Source organism: Spermophilus citellus, assembly GCF_964194105.1.
Source record: "Spermophilus citellus genome assembly, chromosome: 6".
NCBI lineage: Eukaryota > Metazoa > Chordata > Mammalia > Rodentia > Sciuridae > Spermophilus > Spermophilus citellus.
Genome location: NC_138187.1, coordinates 79,831,154 through 79,853,041, shown reverse-complemented (window position 1 = coordinate 79,853,041; position 21,888 = coordinate 79,831,154). Strand labels below are relative to the sequence as shown.

The following is a 21,888-nucleotide window of genomic DNA, read 5'->3' as shown; positions in this document are numbered from 1 at the left end:
ATGGAAAAGACCACTAAGTGCTAAGCGAAATTCAAAAACAAAAAGCAGATTGCCATATTTTATCAAATCTCAGAAGACATTGATTATAAAATGCACCATTATTTTATGTAGTCCTTGCAAGGAAAAACTGTTGCCAGTCAAGCTATGACATTGATAACAATTGTAAGACATCTCAGTATCAGAGATATTAAGTTGGGGAGAGAATATGTTTTTGTTAAATTAAGGAAATAAATACTCATTGGTGAAATTTTAGTTCTCCAAGAATTTAAAAGAGAAAGGAAAAAATAGTTTAAATGCAATGGAGAAAAAAAAGGAGATTTACATTCATGTTCTCATCAGCAATACTAGTTGTTATAAAAAATTGAACAGTTTCCAAAGGGAAGAAAAAATAGTTTGAGCCCTAGGTCTTAAAGTCTTTGAACCCTAGGTCCTAAGGTCTTAGAACCCTAGGTCTTAAGGTCTTATACCCAGCTAAACTATCAATTGATCAGATAAGAAAAATAAAGACATCTTTGAACTTGCAGAAAAAAAGTTTGGACTTGTGTTGTGTTTTGTTTTGTTTTGTACTGGGGATTGAACTTGGGGGCCCTTGACCACTGAGCCACATCCCCTGCCCTATTTCGTATTTTTTTATTTAGAGACAGGCTCTCACTGAGTTGCTTAGTGCCTCTCCATCGCTGAGGCTGGCTTTGAATTTGTGATCCTCCTGCTCAACCTCCCAAGCTGCTGGGATTATAGGCATGCACCATGGGAGTGGAGGTGGGGGTTGAGCAGGTGCAATAATGCACACCTGTATAATCCCAGCAGCTGGTGAGGCTATAGTAGAAGGATCTTGAGTTCAAAGCCAGCATCAGTGACAGTGAGTTTCTAAGTAACTCAAAATAGGGCTGAGATGTGGCTCAGTGGTGGAGGGCCCCCAAGTTCAATCCCCGGTACCTCCTGCTCCCCAAAACAAAGAGTTTACCATTCATGAAACCTGCATGAAAATTAAAAAAAAAATACTGTAGTCAAATATAAAATGAATGAAACATGCAAGGTGATAATGGGCACAAGAAACAGAGGAAACGGAGAATGACTCAAAAGCAAGGGAAGGTAGAAAAAAATAAATGTTGACACATGCTCACTTGGAAGAGTTTGGCTTTAGCAGCAAAGTTTGATAACAGGAGTGCACTCCCTTTCTCTGGGATCCAGTTACACTACTTAGTTTTATGGGAATATGAACATATTGTAAATGCTATTTATTAGACTTCCATTTTTATAATCAAAGAGATTAATAAGGCATGGAGGTTTTATACACACACACACACACACAATGTAAAAGAATAGCATTCCTTTGAAAATTGAGAGGCAGAGGGAGAAAAGAATATTGAAAAAGAAAAGAGAACAAATAAATTTCCCAACATGGAATTCATAAGTCAAAATATATTATGAATGTAATGCACTCCACTATTGTCATGTATGTAAGAAATTTTAAAAAGTCAAAATATAGAAATTTATGAATATTAGTCATGCTAAAAGTAACCATATTAAGGGCTAAACACACACAAACAAAAAATGGGCATATGGAGTAGAGAGAGGAGGTAGAAGATAATGTAGACACTCCAAATTCCTAATCTCTGTTGTAAGGGAGCCCAAATAAATGTTATTATTTATTTATAGTAATAACCATGAGCAACACTGAAGGAAGGGGCTAAGGGCAAAACTCAGTGGTAGAGAATGTGGTTAACATGCACAAGGCCCTGAGCTCAATCTCTAGCACCAAAAATAAGAGCAAGAAAGAAAGGAAAAAAACCCAAAATTCTTAGCTTCTGAGAGTTGAGAGTTTTATGTTGGTGTATGCTATTAAAATTTTATTTTTAAAATATTCATATGAATTTTCAATCATTAAACATAAAGTAATATGAATAAAGGAATAAATAGGTTGGTCCATAGAGATAAATGGTAGCATATATGAAGTACTCAGTACAGAATAGGCACTCCATAAATTGTAGCTTTTATGGCTGTTATTACAAATTTTGTTATTTGTCTGTGTGGCAGTAGATGACAACTGGATTCATCTCTGCCTGCCCCTTTTATATTTCATCAGACATATGGAGAGTTGGCTCAAAGCTTCACTTGTTGCCTTGTAGTAGCCTAACACATGTCTCAGAGTTTCGGCAGACCTATTGCAACTACTTTCTTCTGATGTTTTTTTTTCTGGATCTGGGCTCCTTCTTCCACTGAATTAAGTCAGCCTCTGAATCTCATAATTTTCCATTTGTATTTCATTTAATCAGATACTGAATTCCATCTGATTCTGCAATTTCTATTAAAACCTCCCACACATATACACCTTTATATGTGTAAGTTTGTGAAGGTTGAAGAAGGTAAGTGATAGGGAGAGGTAGCTTCATTTTACATGGAGCACTGAACATCTCCCTGGGCACTGATCACCAGCAGTCCAGCATATACCACCCGCCCTGTGGTTTTGCAGGGCACATTTCCTACCTTCACCCCAGCCCTCACTCTGATTGCTCAGGGGAGCTCTAGGTTCCTTTTCCTTTATGCTGCAGAATCCTTGAACCCCTGTTTCAGACCCTCCTTGACAGAGCCAAAACCACCCAGAGTGGCAACATACCAAAGGGCCTTGTGGGTCACAGAACCTATTCAGAGAGTGTTGTGGGGATAGTAAGTAGCAACTTTTCTCTGTATTGTAAGAAATAAAGGGATCATTAACCAAGATGTTTTTTTCTTTTAGCAAACTAAAATCTCACCTAAGTTTCCTGAGGATTCGGTGGATACCCAACGTGAACCCTCCAAAAGAAAAAAAGATGAAACGGTAAAATTTGACCTATCACTGCAGTGAAACACATTTTTTTAAAAAAACAGGAATAATTGTTTTAACAGTAGTAAAGAACTGGGGGATATGACTAGCATATTTTAAAGTCTCAATCTCCTTTCCCTAAAATCACATCTTGGTGCATTCATTTGAAATGTTGTATTTACCTTGGTTTATTTACTTATTTTTTAGGGTCAGGTTAAACATCTACCACCCACGAAGACGCAAGAAGAAAGGAAAGCGAAAGCCTCAGCAACTAGGGTATGATAAGCATTATTATTAACCTAGTCGTTCATATTGATTCTGGCTCTTCTTACAAAGTAACAATGACTTTGGAAGCTATCCTGTCTGTGAAGAGACAGAAAAAGTCAATTTCCTCTTTAGTATGATTCGGTAGCGCATTACTGCCACATCCCCAAACTATCACTTATGACACGTCTACAAGTCCTTTGTTAGAGATTCATTCCTTTGGCTAAAATCTTTGTCCCCTTGCAAAAATATAAAGAGTACTGAAAAATGACTTAAAACCTTAGAGTCATTGATTCAGTCAGATCCTTTCCTAAAAAGTGTTTTGATAGAAATGGAAAGTAAGAATGTGAGGGGGATGTTCCTGCCTATGAAGAGAGATGGAAAGGCCACAGTAAAAGAGGGGGGCAAAAGAAATGACTGGTGGGGGTTGGGGGGCATGATGATGAAGTTTGATTGCTTTGTCATATGATTTAGAACTGATTTCCTTTAAGTTAATCATTTCTAGGAAATGGAGGCATGGGGGTCTTAAATTCTTCTGGTTTATAGAAATTTGCAAGTAACTCTAACTCATGGTTTTCTCAAGTTACATTCAAAGGCAGTTAGAATATGCATGCTATTTAATAGAAATGGCCATTTCAGATCTAGGGAGAAACAGGGCATATTGTATATGTAATTAACTTTGTGGTTTACATTCTATTGAAAGGATGAAGGGAGAAGAATTTTGGAGATGCACATGGAAACGTTAAAGGCTAATTTGGAGAATCAGAAGAAGAAATTAGAAAGGTACTGGAAAGGGCAATTCATTACTATTCCTTTGTAGCTAATCCAGCATTTAACTATCTGTAAATTTATTACAGATGTAAAAAGGAATCAGAGCAGATAAACAAAAACTGGGAGAGGAAATTCCATATTCTCAGGAACAGGTATGGTATGCAAATTCTAATTATAAAAATGGCAGTATTCATAGTTTGAGGAAATTAGGAGCCTTGCATTTTTCTTTACATATTTAATTAATGTTAAGTGCCCTCATATACTTTGAATAGTCAGAGTCACTTAAAAGAAAATTGAATTTAAGATTATTGCATTCTCTATTCCAGTGTTTCAAGTTTAAAAGCTCAATAGGACAGGCAGACTCCCTTGATACCTTGTCTAATCAGACCCATCTAGTCATCTTTCTCTACAGAGCCAATAAGACATTTGCACACGAAATGTGACTGGTCTGTATCATGAGATTTTTTTTTGTTCTCATATTATTTTTTTTATTGGTTGTTCACAACATTACAAAGCTCTTGACATATCATATTTCATACATTAGATTGAAGTGGGTTATGAACCCCCAATTTTACCCCAAATGCAGATTGCAGAATCACGTCAGTTACACATCCACAATTTTACATAATGCCCTATTAGTAATTGTTGTATTCTGCTACCTTTCCTATCCCCTACTATCCCCCCTCCCCTCCCCTCACATCTTCTCTCTCTACCCCATCTACTGTAATTCATTTCTCTCCTTGTTTATTTTCCCATTCCCCTCACAACCTCTTATATGTAATTTTGTATAGCAATGAGGGTCTCCCTTCATTTCCATGCAATTTCCCTTTTCTCTCCCTTTCCCTCCCATCTCATGTCTCTGTTTAATGTTACTCTTTTCTTCCTACTCTTCCTCCCTGCTCTGTTCATAGTTGCTCTCATTATATCAAAGAAGACATTTGGTATTTGTTTTTTAGGGATTGGCTAGCTTCACTAAGCATAATCTGCTCTAGTGCCATCCATTTCCCTGCTAATTCTATGATTTTGTCATTTTTTATTGCTGCATAGTACTCCATTGTGTATAGATGCCACATTTTTTTTATCCATTCATCTATTGAAGGGCATCTGGGTTGGTTCCACAGTCTAGCTATTGTGAATTGTGCTGCTATGAACATCGATGTGGCAGTATCCCTGTAGCATGCTCTTTTAAGGTCTTCAGGGAATAGTCCGAGAAGGGCAATAGCAGGGTCAAATGGTGGTTCCATTCCCAGCTTTCCCAGGAATCTCCAAACTGCTTTCCAAATTGGCTGCACCAATTTGCAGTCCCACCAGCAATGTACAAGTGTACCCTTTTCTCCACATCCTCGCCAGCACTTGTTGTTGTTTGACTTCATAGTTCATGAGATTTTTTATATATACTAGATCCTTTATTCTATTCTTTTCCTTTTAACACCAACTTCTTCATCCTTGGATGCATTTTTCACTAACATAATCATTTAATGGTTCTTCCTTGTATCATTGTCATCTTTTTTTTTTTAATGGTGAAAATGAAATTCTAAATTAAAGGGAGATCATTAGAGTAGAGTAAAGGAACCAGGGGAGGGAGGAAGGGAGAAAGTTCTGGGGAGTGATATTGGCCAAATTATATTGTTATTATGTGTGCATGTACAAATATGTAACAGCAAATCCCATCAATATGTACAACAATAATATAGCAATAAAAAATGGGAAAAAAAATAAAATGAACCTGTTAAGAATCTGATAAGGCAAATAGAAATGCCAAATAGAGAAAATGCCTATTTTTTCCCTTTTCCTCACATATTAACCTTTAAAAATCCATGTTCTGTTTACTTGTTTTTTAACATAATTTCCCCCAGATCCCCTTCTTTATCACATGTTGGAAGTTCCTTTGCAAGATTTTCAATAGGTCAATCATCATCCAGATCATGACAGAATCAATATCCATGCGACGGAGTCAATCCAGTCAGTCTTGCGGCTCACGCGTGACATCATGGAACCACGATGCCCTACGTGTGGGCTATGTTTCATAAGCTCATGCTGTGTTCATAGCAATTCCTGTGCACATTACACCAAAATAATTAATCCAGGGTGGCACACCAGAACCCACAAATCAGAAACAACACTGGATGGGGAGCAGAAGCTCCTCTCCTTGTAGAAAAAATGGTGTGCCTTGTGCTCCTAGTTGTGTTGTTTTGCACTCTACAAAATATGTCTGTTAATATCTGCCTGATCTACTTCTTACAAGGCAGAATGTAGATACAGGCAAAGCAAAAGAAAACTTAAATATGCATTTAATTTCATTCTTCTGGACAAGGATTTGAACTCTGACGCTGAATAGAACATCTTTCCCTAAATAGTTTTGTGGGATTCTCTTTGATCCTTAAGATTTAGTTCATGTCTATGGGATTCATCCTAATTTTCAATAATTGTTTACAAAAAAATGTTCTGTTTCAGTTCAAATTGATTTGTTATTAACCAAGACAGTGACAAGCATAGTTATTGTTTTGGTCTCTGCAGACTTTATGTTATTATATAAACATTTAGGATGGTAGCAAATATTAATCCTACTTTCTATATTTTTTTATTTAATCAACTAACTTGGGACATAATGGTATATGTCTCTCTAGTTGGTTGTTATCACTGGATTGATGCCATGTGATCTACGTGACAACATTGAGGGTGTCTTTAAACAGGGTTTGGCACCGCAGTATGGTAAGGACAGCCATGAACTTGTGTGTGCTAGAATGGCAATTTCCTTTCACTGTAACTGATTCTAGATCAGGGGCACTCTTTTTTGTTTGGTAGAGGAAAACCTTCTGCTTAGCCAGTCAAGGTAACAGTCCAATCCAATGATCTCTCAGTCGATTCATGATTTATATTTAGTTCCAGTCCATGATTTATATTTACCTCATGGTGAAGCTCCCTTTCCATGTCTGTTGAGTTGGTTCAATTTCCAGGAAGGCTGAACATAAAGAAGTGCTGTTGACAAGGATGGGGGCTGGTCCTTTCTCTTAGTGTGACCTGCCTGACATTTATCATCATTGTCATTTCTCTTAGCGCAGATGGGTGTGACACGTAGGCCCAGGACCATATAGATCCCTACCTGGCTGACGTTAGAGTGATGTAGCAGCCTCTCCCACCTCCATGACAGGAGACAATCCACGTGCCTCCGCCTGAGCCATGCCCTGGTTCTGCCTGCTGCGCTGTGAGGCTGGCTGGTCTCACTTCTGCCCATCACACTTCCCAAATTCATAGAAAACTGGTACATGATTCCCCCCATGGGGGTTTCCCAGATGGAAACCCTCTCCTGCCCTCTTCTCATCCTCAGGAGCACTGGACCACCAACCCTTCAGGTAGCTGACTATCTATGAGAACTTACAAACATGAAAGGTACAGGCCCACTCTGCTCATTTATTCTCTTCCTCCTCCCTCTCCTGGAACCCATTGTAAAGCCCCTCATCATTAGATTTGGGAGAGGGTACATTTAGGTAAACAGAAATTTCACACTGTTCCTTACTTCCTCTTCTTTCCCCAATTTTCTGTCTTCTCTAGCTTGCCTCCTATGTCAGAGGACTATGATCAATTTTCCTGGTACACATGTCTTCCCAGCCTCTGAAGTTTCACACCTGACAAACCTCAAGTCTTGTGTCTTTGTTCTCAGCCCACAGAAGGATAATAATATAGAAAAAAAAAAAGAACCAGGCATTTGAGTTCTATATATCTTGTTTTCACTTGAGTATACTCACAACACATTCATTTCGTCTTAAGTGAAATCCAGATTTCTTAAGAAATGCACAAGCCAAACCAAAATAACTCTGAACTCTTGGGTAGCCAGTGGCTTTTATAAGTCTTATCCCTGCCTCTCATTCCAGCTGTCTGAATTCTTCTCAGAAGCTAAGTCCAGGTAGTTGAGAAAATGGGATGGTCCTGGATTATAAAACTCAAGAGTGTTCAGAAGACCTAAGGCCCTGTGCTTCCAGGAATTGGAAATCCATTTGCTGATATCTTAAGAATTTTCTGTGTTCATAAAAGAGTTGAACAGCTACTGTGCTTTCTCCTGTTGTCCTCGACAGCTGTTGGTGTCACAATCACACTGGCTTCATAACATGATTGTGGAGAGCCTTTTTAAATTCTAGGAGAGATTTGGGGAATAAAATGAGAATTATTTGTTGCTAGATAGTAAAGTAAAAATTTCTCTTTAATTGACCAGACTTAATATTTTCTTTATGAGCAAAGTTTAAATGACTGACTGTGTTTTTGTTTTTGCTACTGTTTTGTTTTGTTTGTAGTGCTAAGAATCAAAGGGCCTCACCATGCTAGGCAAGTGCTCCACCACTGAGCTACAGCCCCAGCTCCTGATTCTTGTTCTATTTCATTGTTTAAAGGCCTTGAAGACTATTAATTTTTTTCTAATTTCTTTTTAAATTTATTCATAGTTATATTTTTTTCCATGAAATTGGGCAACTTGCATAATTCTTCCAAATTCTTGTTAAAAAGTTATTCTTAAATGTAGGTATAAGTTTCCTATTGCTGCTGTAACAAGTGACCACAAAGTTTATTGGTTTAGAACAACACCAATTTGTTATTTTATAGTCTGGAAGTCAGAGATCCAAAATGATTCTTACAGGGTTTAATCTGAGTTGTTGGTAGGGCTAGTTTCTTCTGAAGACTCCAGGAATAACAAGTTCTTTGCCTTTTCCAATTTTTAGATTCTTCTTGTCTCACTCCAATCTCTACTTTCCTCATCACATCGCCTACTCCTTATCCTCTCTGATCTTCCTGCTTCCTTCTTCTTAAGTCCCTGTGGCTACATTGAAGCCACAAGATAATCCAACATAATCACTTCATCTCAAAATCTTTAACTTATTCATATCCACAAAGTCCCTTTTACCGTGTGAAGGAATACACTCAGGTTCCATGGAACAGGAAGTGGATATTTTGGTGGAGGACAACATTCAGCCTACCAAAATTAATCTTTTAGCCACCAAATATTTATGCTTATCTCACATGCAGCATGCATTCACCCCATCTGAGTGTATTCCAAAGTCTCGGCCCATTACAGCTTCTACTCAGATCTAAAATCTCATCTGTGAGTCATCTCAAAGGTCCCCATTCTCATGATCTAAATTAGGTATTGGTGAGGCTCTGGTTAAAATCCATTCTGGGACAAAATTCCTCTCCATCTGTGGACTGAAAACACACTATTTTCTCGCAAATACAATGCATAATTTCTTCAATTTTAAATCAGTGAGAAGTTGGCCACTGCATTGTTTTGACATAATCTTTCATGATTTCCCTTGATTTCTGGTAGAACAAAATCTCTCAGGTTTATCTTGTACATTCACTGGCTTAGATCCAGAAATAGTCATTTTTGAAAGATGACCTGATTTATTTTAGTGAGAAATTTTTTTTTAAGCCACAGTCTGAGCCATGGGGGGTGGCCCATTTTCATTAATTCTATGCCTTTTCAAAGAATAAAAATACATGATTTTTTTCAAGTAATAAGTTCATACTAATTTTTTGAAATTTTTACTTGGTAATATTTTTAACTTTTATTGCGATTCTTAACCACATTAACACAATACTTATTTTCTTTGCCCTATGAATTATATACATTTTAATTCCTTAGTTTTATTTATTTCAGCTTTCATGTCCTAAAGGATGAGATGTTTACTAGGCACACACTGTTTCGTCAGTTTGCAGTGCTCACTGATACATCCTTCAATTATGTGGTAAGTATACATCATCTTTTATGCTATTGTGTCTTTGGATATATATGTCTGTCTTTCTGTTTTTATCATGTATTGAACTCCTGTTATTATAGGCTCTGGATGTAGTGCATGCCAGTCACTCTACTACATGCTGAGGGCATACGACAAAGTTCATAGACCCCAAGAGCTCAGTCTAGTGTGAGATGTAGAGGTGTAAACAGATTGTTACAGTGCAGTGGGACTGAGCTATAAGAGAAGTAAATGCAAATTTCAGAGACGGGGTGACTCATTCTAGCTGGAGAGTCTATTAGTCTGCCCATTCATGGTCATGAACACAGTGTTGGCAAATACTAAAACTCAAGGTTCAAGTATTCAGTCACTTACGACGGGGAAAAGGAGGTAAGTACCGAGTCATTCATTTTTACATTAGAGGTTGTATTAGCTTTCAATCACTATAACAAAGTACCTGAGACAAATTACTCATGTAGAAAGAGGTTTATTTAGCTTACAAAGTTCTGGAATTTCAAAGTCCAAGCTTTGGACATAGTACAAGCTCTGTGGCAAGTGCTGCCCTTTGGCCATGTCATCTAGTGGCTTATACAATGTCAGAGCATATGTTGGAACAAGTGGTCGTATATTGAACCAGGAAGCAGAGAAAATAGGAAGAACCAGGCTTATTCCTTTTAGGCAACCCTCTCAGGAGAACTCAAGGGGTTGCACAAGAACTATAGCACACCCCAATGATCTTAGAATCCCCCTCGCTAACACCCCCCTTAAAGTCCCACCACCTTCCAGCACCACCCTTGGGACCAAGCCTCCAATACATAAACCTTTGGAAAGACACAAGTAAATCATATCCAAACCATATCCAGGTCATCTATAAAAGCCCAATTCTGAATTAGAGTATTATTTACTTATTGCTTTCATTTTTAAATGTAACTGATGCCCAGTATAGAAACATATCCAATAAAATTCCACTAATAAGGGCTGAGAATATAGCTCAGTTGGTAGAGTGCCTGCCTGTCATGTATAAGGCCCTGGGTTCAGTCCCCAGCACCACCAAAAAAAAAAAATCACTAATAAGTAAATCAGCATGATATAAACTCTCTGGAGCTTCTGCTATAATGCTAAGTTTTCTGAAGATAGACAAGTAGGGTTTGTAGGAAGGAACACAAGAAACAATATATGGTTTTTTGCAGGGTTTTTTTTGTTTCAAGAGGTAAACAATTGAAAATATTTTTTCATTTAAGATTATTTTCTAAATTAAAGTTGCTGCAGGAGATCAAATAACTTGAGTACACTGGCAAGATAATGTTGAATTCATTGTTTTTTAACCAGCTTTTTACAGTAGTCTGTACTTTACTGAGGATTTTAATAATTGACTTCCCTGAAATGTTCCCGAACTAGACTACATAAATAGGAATATACATAGTATCTTTCTTCCCTGTTGGTTTTTCCTCTCACTGAAAGGTTACAATTTTAATGGAAGCAATATTTTATTTTAGGTATTAATTAAATATAATATGGGAGGGCCCATGAAAAGGCTGTGCCACTTAAAATCAGATTTTTCCATGATTGTTATTGGCAAGATTTTCTGGTTCAGATCTGAATTATCCAGCCTTCACGAAACAGACTTCTAAATCTTAAAGTTATACCAGTTCATGTCCATTAGTAGATTCAGTCTTTTTTTCTTGAGATGTTGCCCTCAAATAACCAGGAAATTCATGGAGGAGGAATGGTGCTCTGTCTAGTCTGGAAAGCACCCGTGTGTCACTACTCACCAAGGGAAGGTTCATGAGTCTTTATCTGTATATCCACCCAGAGTATTGACACTTGACCCACTCAGCAGAGCAAATAGCATGTGTTTAAGTAAAACAGATAAAGAGGGATTGAGCAGGTGTATGAGTGAGTTTGGGATAAAATAGCATTGTCCCTCAGTACCCTACACCATGTCACTTATCCGCTCCACGGATATTTATTAAATGCAAAACAAACCAAGCACCATAGTACTTACTGGGAGAAAGACGGTGAGCAAGACAGTATGGGTCCTCCCCTGATAGACTGTAAATCCCATGGGATCACAGATGGGTTTATCTTATAAACTGTTTTATTTGCAGAGCTTAGAATAGAACCTGACCTATAGACTAGAATAGGTTAACTTTAATAGAGGAACATCAAACTTTAAATTTCAAATTTGAATAAATTCTATAAAAAGGAATGACTTACTGTTGAGGTCTCTCTTACATATGATGAAATTCACAAATATTACACGCGTCATTTGAGGGTCTCTGAACTATGTAACCATCATCAAAAGTTCCCTCACGTTCCTTTCCACACAATACATGGTCCACATCCTCACACCTTTGAGGCTTTTGTTGCTGTTTTGGGTGATAATTGAACCTGGGGCCTCAAACATGCTAGGCAACTGCTATACCACTGAGCTACATTGTCAGGCCATAGTACATATTCTCTGTCCTCTGGCTTATTTTACACAACACAGCATTTTAAGATCCATTCATGTCTTTGTGTGTATCTGTCACAAGTATTCTTCTTATTGTTGATTAGTATACTATTGTATTACCACAACAATAGTTACGCATATAATATTTGTGAATTTTATCATATGTAAGAGAGACCTCAACAGTAAGTCATTCCTTTTTATAGAATTTATTCAAATTTGAAATTTAAAGTTTGATGTTCCTCTATTAAAGTTAACCTATTCTAGTCTATAGGTCAGATTATATTCTAAGCTCTGCAAATAAAACTGTTGTATTATTCATTATTTCCTTGTTATAACAGCTCAGCTATTTCCATTAGGAACTATTGTGGGAAAAAAAAAACCGCTGTAAACATTCTTGTACAAGCCAAGCATGATGATACATGCCTGATATCTCAGCTACTCGGGCGTCTGAGACAGGAGGATTGCAAGTTGGAAGCCAACGTTGGCAACTTAGACTTTGTCTCAAAAACAAAAAATTAAAAAAAGGGCTGGGGATGTAGTTTAGTAGTAGAGCACTCTTGCGTCCAATCCCCAGTAAGGAGAAGGAAAAAAAAGAAATTATTGCATGAGTCATTTGTGAAAGTCTGTTTTCATCATTCCCAGATAAGAGCAGAATGGCTGAGACACAGGAAGCACGTACCACGTACGTTGAACTTTATTAGAAATTGCAAATATTCCAAAGTAGCTATGTAATTTTACTCACCCTCCACGAAGCCTTAAGAGTTCCAGTTGCTCTACATACTCCCCAACTTGATATTATCAGTTTTTAATTTTTAGCAATTTTATTTTTACTTTTTAAATATTTTGTTCTAGTTGTAGTTGGGCACAAGACCTTTACTTTATTTTTATGTGGTGCTGAGGATCGAACGGCGCTAGGCGAGTGCTCTACCGCTGAGCCACAACTGCAGCCCCAATTTTTAGCCATCTTAAATGGTGTTTCATTGTAGTTCTAATTCCCGTTTTCCTGATGTTGATGGTGTTAAACATCTTTTCATGTACCTACAGACCATTCTTAGGTATTTGTGAGGGTCTATTCAAGACTTTTTGAAAAAAAAGTTGTGGGACAATACATATAACAGAAACATTTCCATCTTGACCATTTTTAAGTAGACAGCTCATGTGTTTTAAGCACATTCACATTGTTGTACAACCAAACCCTGGAACTCTTTTTAAAATTTTTTATTAGTTTTAGTTAGTTATACATGAAAGCAGAATTCACTATAGTACATAATACATAAATGGAATATAACTTCTCATTCTTCTGGTTGTTCATGATGTAGAATATATGTACAAAGGGTAATAATGTCTGATTCATTCTACTATTCTTCCTACCCCCATACTCCCTCGCCTCCCCTAATCTAAAGTTAACTCTATTCTTCCTTAGCTCCTTCCCCTTATTGTGAGTTAGCATCTGCATATTAGAGAGAACATTCGGCCTTTGGTTTTGGGGATTGGTTTATTTCACTTAGCATAATATTCCCCAGCTCCATCCATTTACCAGTAAATGCCATATTTCATTCTTTTTTAAGGCTGATTAATATTCCATTGTGTATATATACCACATTTTTTTTATCCATTCATCTTTTGAAGGGCAACTCAATTGGTTCCATGGTTTATCTATTGTGAGTTAAGCTGCTGCTATAAACACTGATGTGGTTGCATCACTGTGATATGTTGATTTTAAGTCCTTTAGGTATGAACTGAAGAGTGGGATAGCTGAGTCCAATGGTAGTTCCATTCCAAGTTTTCTGAAGAATCTCCATACTGCTTTCTATAATGGTTGCACCAGTTTGCAGTCCCACCAGCAATGTGCGAGTGGACCTTTTCCCCCACATCCTTGCCAACATTTATTGTTGTTTGTTCTCGATAATTGCCATTCTGACTGGGGTGAGATGAAATCTTACAGTAGTTTTGATTTGTATTTCTCTAATTGCTAGAGATGTTGAACATTTTTTTTCATATATTTGTTATTCAGTTGTGTTTCTTCTATGAAGTGTCTGTTCAGTTCCTTAGCCCATTTATTGATTGGGCTATTTTTGTTTGTTCACCTTGCAAAACTGAAACTCATTAAACAACAACTCAACTCCCCATCTCCCATCTATGTACTATTGTCTATTTTTAATTGTTATTGAATGCAGGGGGTTTTGTGGTGTTTCTGGGGTTTTTTGTTTGTTTTGTTTTGTTGTTGTTTTTTTCTGGGTACAAGTCCTTTGTCTTCAAAAATTAGAAGTTTTTGGTTTTAATGAACACCAACTTACCTTTTTTTCCCTGTGTCAGATTGTATTTTCTGTGACCATGACTGTACCACACATACCATGGGTTCTTTTTTTAATATGGTTGTGTTTTTTCTTTTTCTCATTGACTTTCCTGGTTCCTTCATTCTAGACTAAACCACTGTGTACATCTGAATCTATTTCTAAACACTCTGCTTCATTCTGCTGGTTTATTTGGCAATCCTTTGGCCAAAAACTTATAGCCCAAATTTATAGCATTTTGTAAATCTTAAACTCAGGTACTGTAAAACCTATTTTATTCCTTTGTTCAGAATTGTCTTGTCAGTTCTTTTTGAATCAGCAACTCTAGTCCTTAAAAAAAAAATTGCTATGATTTTTATTGGGATTTTGTTGGATTTCTGTTTCTTAATCTCACTAACCAGTGCTTTATCACATCTAGTCTAAGTAAATCTGTGACAACAATTTCTTTTCAACTCTTGAGGCTTTGCCCCATGGCAAACTAGTAGACATAGTTGTCTGGCAAAGCATCAGTATTTCATATATAATATGCTTCATGTATAGTATATGTTATATATTATGATGTTCTTTCACTCAGCTGAGTTCTTGCTATATAATTCCAACTAAGGCCCCAAATTGATATTGGAATGGGGATCTGCTGCTAAACTGTATGCCTGTGGTGGGCCCTGGGTTTTGACCTCCTGCTGAGTCCTAGGAACCTTTGACAATCCTTTCACATATTCACTAAATTTGTCAAATGCCCTCAAAGTGAATGGGAGCTACAGAACGAAAGTCAGAGGTTTCTACCTTCTCTTAGCCTTATACCTGAGCTTTTTTTTTTTTTTTTCACTAAGGATTGAACCCAGGGGGTGCTCTAGCACTGAGTTACATTCCCAGCCCTTTTTATCTTTTATTTTGAGACCAGGTCTCCCTAAGTTGCTGAGGCTGGCCTTGAACTTGTGATTCTCCTGCCTCAGCCTCCCAACTCTCTGGGGTTACAGGTGTGCACCTCTACACCCAGAAGACCTGAGTGCTCTTGATGCTTTTCATCAGCTTATGGCTACCATGAAGAATATAAGAAATGGAGTCTTATTTGCATTTCAATTGAGTTTTATTTGCATTTCAGTTCTACTCCTGTATTTTATTTACTTATAATTCTTCCTTGTCACATCCATAATTCTCTTGCATTTGATCTCAGCCTATTTGTTATCAGATCTTCTATCTTTGTTTCCTGGAGGTGGTATAATCTTGTACTTTATTGTCTAGGTCAAAAATCTTAATGAGTTTTTTTTTCTTCTAGGTTAAATAATAGACCATTTTTTAAAAATGTATATGCTTCCTATGATTTCTGAATATTGTTTTCTTTCTTTCATATTACTTGTTCTATTGATTCTGTTCTCCTCCTTGTCAGGATAAGATAAATGGAAATCCAGGGTTATCACTTGTGTCCTTGCTCAAATCTCCCTTTCACATTTATAGCTGGAAGGCAGGTCCATGTGCACAGCACCTATTCCTATCCCTAATTTGTCAGAGTTTTACATTTTCAACCCTGACATTAAAAGGCTGTATCTTCCACTAAGAGTATGTAACAACAGAATACAGAACTTAAATTCCCAGCAATCATACATTTAACAGTGGCTTTTTATTGTTGTTGTTGTTCTGTTTAGTTAAACATGACAGTAGAATGTATTTTGACATATCAAATATACATGGAATATAACTTCCCATTCTTGTGGCTGTACATGATGTGAAGTTACACTGGTCATATATTCAATATGAACATTGGAAATTATGTCCATTCTACTCTCTTTCTATTCCCATTGCCCCTCCCTTCTCATCAGTCCCCTTTTCTAATCCTATGAACTTCTATTCTCCCTTCCCCAACCCCCTCCTGCTTTTTGTGAGTTAGTATCTGCATATCAGAGAGAACATTCAGCCTTTGGTTTAGGGGGGATTAGCTTATTTCACTTAGCATGATAATCTCCAGTTCCATCCATTTACCAGTAAATGGCATAATTTCATTTTTCTTTATGGCTGAGTAATATTCCATTGTGTATGTACCACATTGTTTTTATTCACTCATCTGTTGAAGGGCACCTCAGTTGGTTCCATAGTTTAGCTATTGTGAATTGAGTTGCTATAAACATTGACATGGCCACATCATTGTAGTATGCTGATTTTAAGTCCTTTGGGTATATGCTGAGAAGTGGGATAACTGAGTCAAATGGTGAGTCCATCGCAAGTTTTCTGAGGAATCTCCATACGGTTTCCCAGAGTGATTGCACCAATTTCTAGTCTTACCAGCAATGTATAAGTTAACACTGGCTTTCTTTACTATTTTCATGAAAGACAGGAAGGTAATTGGGTAAGGAGTCATGAGGACATTCTAGATGGGATAGAACCATGGGAAGGTTCTAAGACGAAGGTGTGCCTGGCACCCAGCTTTGCTGGAGCTGAAAGTAAGAAAGTAAAGTAGTAAATTGTGGTCAGAGGGGGTCACAGAACTCTGATTTTTGTAATCCAAGAAAAATTGGGAACCTTGAGCTATGCAAAACACATTATATGAGTAATATATGCAACTCTTCCATTTGTATATAAGTATAGCAATACAATTATGTACAGTACCTACTACTTGATAATGATTATAAATGACCTCAATAAAATAGGCATTGATGGTTTTAAAAAAAAACCCTGAGCTATATGCATGAACCTTAGACTTATTTTCCATAAGTATATTTTATGTTCCTAAGATTCTTTTGACCTGCACAAATTAAATGTCATTTACTTTGCACTACATGATATTGGTGACAATTCTGCCTGCATGCTGCTGCTTGTAACCTCCTAGAAGAAAACGAAATTTTTTTGCCTATTCAGTTCTTGGCAGTCGGGCCACCATTGCTGTCACTTCCAGTAGCTAGGTGGTACTGGAAAGGATCCAGTGGTTCCTCACCAATTACAAATATAGTTGCTGCTCCATATCTACAGGTAATTAGTTCCAGGACCCCAACAGACAACAAGATTCTTGGATGCTCAAGTCCCTTATTTAAAATGGCATGCTATTTGCTTATAACCAGTATACATCCTCTTGAATACTTTAGATCACCTCTAGACTATTTATAATATCTAATCCAATGTAAGTACTATGTAAGTAAATGGCTATTATACTGTATTGTTTAGGAAATAATAACAAGAAGAAAGTCTGTATGTGTTCAGGAAATTATTGCTGTGTTGATTTTTGGGGGGGTTGTTTTCTTTTCATTGTTGCTGTTGTTGTTTTTAGTGTTTTCTACTTGTGATTGCTTGATCTGCAGAATCTGAAAACGAAGAACTTGTGGATAAAGAGAGCAGACCTATAATACATCCCAAGTTGAAGGGACAAGCAAGAGAAAATAGAATCAGAAGAGTCTGAGGAAAACATGTTTCTTGAGTTTTTTTTCCTCAAAATAGCCTGAATAAAGAAGGGGGGGGGTCCTTCCCATCATTGATTTAAAGAAAAGGATTTCTCCATCCATTTTTGAGAAAATTGGAGTTATGAGCATAGTTTTCATATCTAAGTTAATTGAGGGTTGATCCCCCTTGATCCCAACAAACATACCTTTTGTGTCTTTCAGAAAGTGAAACCTTTATTTGTGCAGTCTAAATTAAACTTGGAAGAAACCGCATCTCCTTCAAGTGATTATCATTTGACTTTGGTAGGAAGATTGTTTTTCCCTATTAAATATCTAATCAGTTAATATTATTGAATATCAGTAATGAAATTTTTGGTCTACTTACAGATAGAAAAAAAGTACCCAGAAACAGTTAGTGATCAGCTCTCCTTGCATCAATCACCCAGAGGTAAGAATCTTGGGGTCTGGTGGTGGCTTAGTGGTAAAGTGCTTGTCTGGCATGCTTGAGACCCTGGGTTCAATCTCCAGCAACTTCCAAAAAGAATAAGAAGGAGATAAAAATCTTTATTGTTAGAAAGAGGTTTACACACAATATGTTAGTCTTGATTAACTTTTTACTTTTTTTTTACCCTAAGATATTTGGTATTCTGGGCGACTCTTTTCAGCCAATTTATAAAAGTAATGCATAGATAAGATGAATAAAGATATATTAACATGTATTCCTGAATTCTAACCACTGCTAATTGAAAATAAATTTAGTCTGTTTCGAAATCAGAAACTGTCTCAGTTGGAATCCTGTTTCTTGTTTATTAAACTGCCAACAAACATGAAGCTCTTCTTAATGTCCTGTCTTTCCAGGGCTTCATTGGACTTTTTAAAAACTGGAAGTTGTTTTTTGTTGTTGTTGTTGTTTTTGTTTTTTTTTTTTTTTTTTTTTTTTGTCTACATGTATCTGTAAGACTTTTCTCTAAATTTAAAAACCAAATAGGAAACATAGTTAACTACACCTTCCTTCAATCATCTGTTTTCTAAGGACTCCAGCTGAGGGCATTCAGGGGCAAGGCAAGTAAGTGAATTTAAAGGAATTCATTGCTGAAAGTATATTCATTAGTAGGCTGTAATAAGCAAGTTGAAATTACAAAGTATAACATTGTTAGTTTAAATTATTGATCATGACCTAAGAGTGTCAGTAATTTGTTTTTCATATCCAGAAAGATTTAAAAAGTAGAGTTTGTTAATGAGTCTTTATGCAAAGAGGAAGTATGTGATAAGAGTTTAAGTCCTAGACCCCTGAGGGTCAAATCCTCTACTTTTTGAAAACTTCAGCAGAGATATGAAGAATCTCTCCTTTTCCTGGGCCTCTATCCAATGGAGAAAGTTTTCCATGGTGCTTATATGTATGAGTGATATCAGTTCCACAGGCACCTTAAAAGGACTCTTTCAACAATCAGTGATGGCTACCTCTTGAGCTGTACTTATATTACCATTAATGCTGAGTTTAGACTCCATAGCATGCAACTGCTAGCTTAAGAAGCAGCGAGCTTTAAAGGTATTGTCATTTAAGTATCTAATTAAATATCTGTTGAATTTGTTGGACATTCTAACCCATATGGTAAGTTATTTCTAAAGCATTTTAATATACTGATGATTTATCATAAAGATGTGGATTGGTAACCTGTAGTTGACCTGAAATTTTAATAGGAAGTTTAGTTAACTACAGAATTTCATTCCCCCAAATATTCATCTGAGGATTTTTCATCCAAAAATTGACTTTCCCCAGCCAAAAAAAAAAAACCATTTTGTAGAGGAGCCAGATGCAGTGACACATGCCAGTAATCCCAGCTATTCAGGAGGCTGAGGCAGGAGTATCCCAAGTTCACACCCAGCACAGGCCATTTATTGAGAAACTACCCCCAAATCCAAATTAAAAGGGCTGGGATATAGCTCAGTGTAGAGCATACCTAGGTTTAATCTTCAATACCACAAAAAAAAAGGTCCAAAAGTCCATCTCAAGTAACACAAATAATGGATACCTGTTACGCAAAAGATCACTTGCTGAAATAAACACTCCCACTCCCTTTCCTCATCCCTGAAGATGCAAAATGCAGTTACCTCCACTGTCTTTGCTGAAAATCCTCCTAAGATTCATTAGTTCTTTTCTTTGCTTTGCTGATAAAATTAAATATAAATGCCCTCTTATGACCCAAAACTCAGTACTATATCACAAAGCTCATGATTTGAAATATTAGCTATGCATTGTAGAGGAGATGTGTGAAAATTTTTATACCAAATGCCTCTGGACAGAACCCTGAAGTTTCTTCCTATTAAATCTCTGATACAAAATGAAAAGGGAACCTTAAAAAGAAAAACAAATAAATATCTGATACAACTTCAACGTATCATGTTCTTCCCTCTGAAGATAGTGAAATATCTTAGATAGGAAAATAATCTAGTTAACAAAGTTTCTGGTAAACTGGTTCCAGTTACTCCATAATTTATTAGGAATGAACTTTCTATGTTTGTTGAACAAAAACAAATGAAAAAGCAGGACAAAAGATTAATTACTAATTTACTAATCTGAGGAGTAAATGAATTTTCTCATTAGAAAACTATCTTTAATGACTTGTAGAGGGTTTTCATGATTGACTTTCAAAGGTTCAGATTGACCACCAAACACGTCATTTCCTACCCCTAGCTACTTGGGAATGTTGAGAATCCCTTTCAGGCCCCTAGTAAATAATCTAATACACTATCAGTGTTTTCAGGCATATTAAAGAGGTGTTAGTTACATGGTTAATATGTGTCTGATAAATAAGTGTTTATTATCTTCTATAACATGAAGGGAGGGATATTGTGATGTAGCTGGTAATAGATCCCAAACCAAGCTCTTTCAAATCACTGTTGTTTTTTGTTCCATTTTTTAAAAATATGCAGAAAGAATATTAATATTTACAGTCTCTTACTGAAAATTATTCTCTCTGACAGGATCCTCAGCATCACATGAAAGATTTAAGTTCTTAGGTTGTACTTTCACACCACAGAATACTTTTAAATGTATATATAGCTACCAGGAGTGGTGGCACGTGTCTATGGTCCCAGCTACTTTTGGGAGATTGAGACGAGGATTACTTGAGCTTTCGAGTTCAAGACCATCCTGGGCAACATAGTAAGACCCCCCCCCATCTCAAGAGAAATAAACAAAAAACCCCAACCAACCAATAAAACAAATATAGCTATTGTTTAGCAGACATAATCTTCTAAATGGCTTTCAGGTTTTAACTTGATTCTCAACCAGATGCTCTCAGGTCTCTTTTTTTCCCCAATTTTACAAATGAGAGAATCGATTTTAGCAGAGTTTAATAAACTGCCAGGGTTATACCACCAGTAGGGAGCAGGAGGATTCAAACTCAACAAACTGGCTAAAGGGCCACTCGGCCAGTCACCACTTGATTATACTGACTTGCCCCAAGACTTATGCATGGCCACGTATGTCCCATTTCACCCACAATGGGGAGACACATGAGACCAGAGAAAGAATGTGGGCTTGGGAAGCTGACGGGCATTGGTTCCAATCTCAGTTCATCACTCACTCAATGGGGACGTCATCCCAGTTCCCTCTACTGTATAAGGTGGAGATGGCAACCCCACCCTGGAGGTTAGTAAAAGAATTAATAAGGGCTGGTAGTTAGCTCAGTGGTAGAGCACTTGCCTTGCATGCATAAAGCCCTGGGTTAGAGCCCCAGCACTGTGAAAAAGAAAAAAAAAAAGTACTAAGTGAGATAATGTGTGATGTACCTAGCTAATCATGCTATTTTTCCTCCTGAGTTGTTCATAATATAATACCAAACCTACATTTTAATCCACCTTGTGAGAGCAATAATACCCTGGCAGGCTAGTGAATTAAAATCTTTCCTTTGCTTTCCTTTGCTTCTTTAATAACAAATTTTCTACCAGGCATTAAGTATAACTAAAATCTAGCATTAGTATAAAAACATACAGTATTTGAGAGAAGTGACTTAAAATATAAAATACTATTCGAAACAATGTTGTATTGGGTGTGTCCTGCCCAAGCAGGTTGAAAACGATTTTTGGTTATGTTGCAAGTCCTAGAAATTCTAAAGGGAGCAACAGAGAGTCCTTGTGCCACACAGGAAGCTTTAAGAAATGAATAAATTCTGGTTCATACAAGGGAATAAAAATAAGGCACAATACTATCTGC

At 36.9% G+C, this 21,888-nt stretch overlaps 1 protein-coding gene across 1 annotated transcript in view; it reads left to right on the top strand.

Moving 5' to 3' along the window:
• LOC308651262 (uncharacterized protein C10orf67, mitochondrial) overlaps positions 1 to 21,888 on the top strand; it is a gene marked incomplete at its 5' end in the record, with an annotated part of 122,852 nt that overhangs the window by 85,852 nt on the left and 15,112 nt on the right. The window contains 7 exons of the mRNA XM_081298192.1: positions 2,738 to 2,818; positions 3,011 to 3,079; positions 3,771 to 3,850; positions 3,925 to 3,990; positions 9,483 to 9,570; positions 17,892 to 17,972; positions 18,057 to 18,117. Coding sequence (XP_081154318.1) covers positions 2,738 to 2,818; positions 3,011 to 3,079; positions 3,771 to 3,850; positions 3,925 to 3,990; positions 9,483 to 9,570; positions 17,892 to 17,972; positions 18,057 to 18,117 — 526 coding nt within the window. The remainder of the gene's footprint in view (positions 1 to 2,737; positions 2,819 to 3,010; positions 3,080 to 3,770; positions 3,851 to 3,924; positions 3,991 to 9,482; positions 9,571 to 17,891; positions 17,973 to 18,056; positions 18,118 to 21,888) is intronic.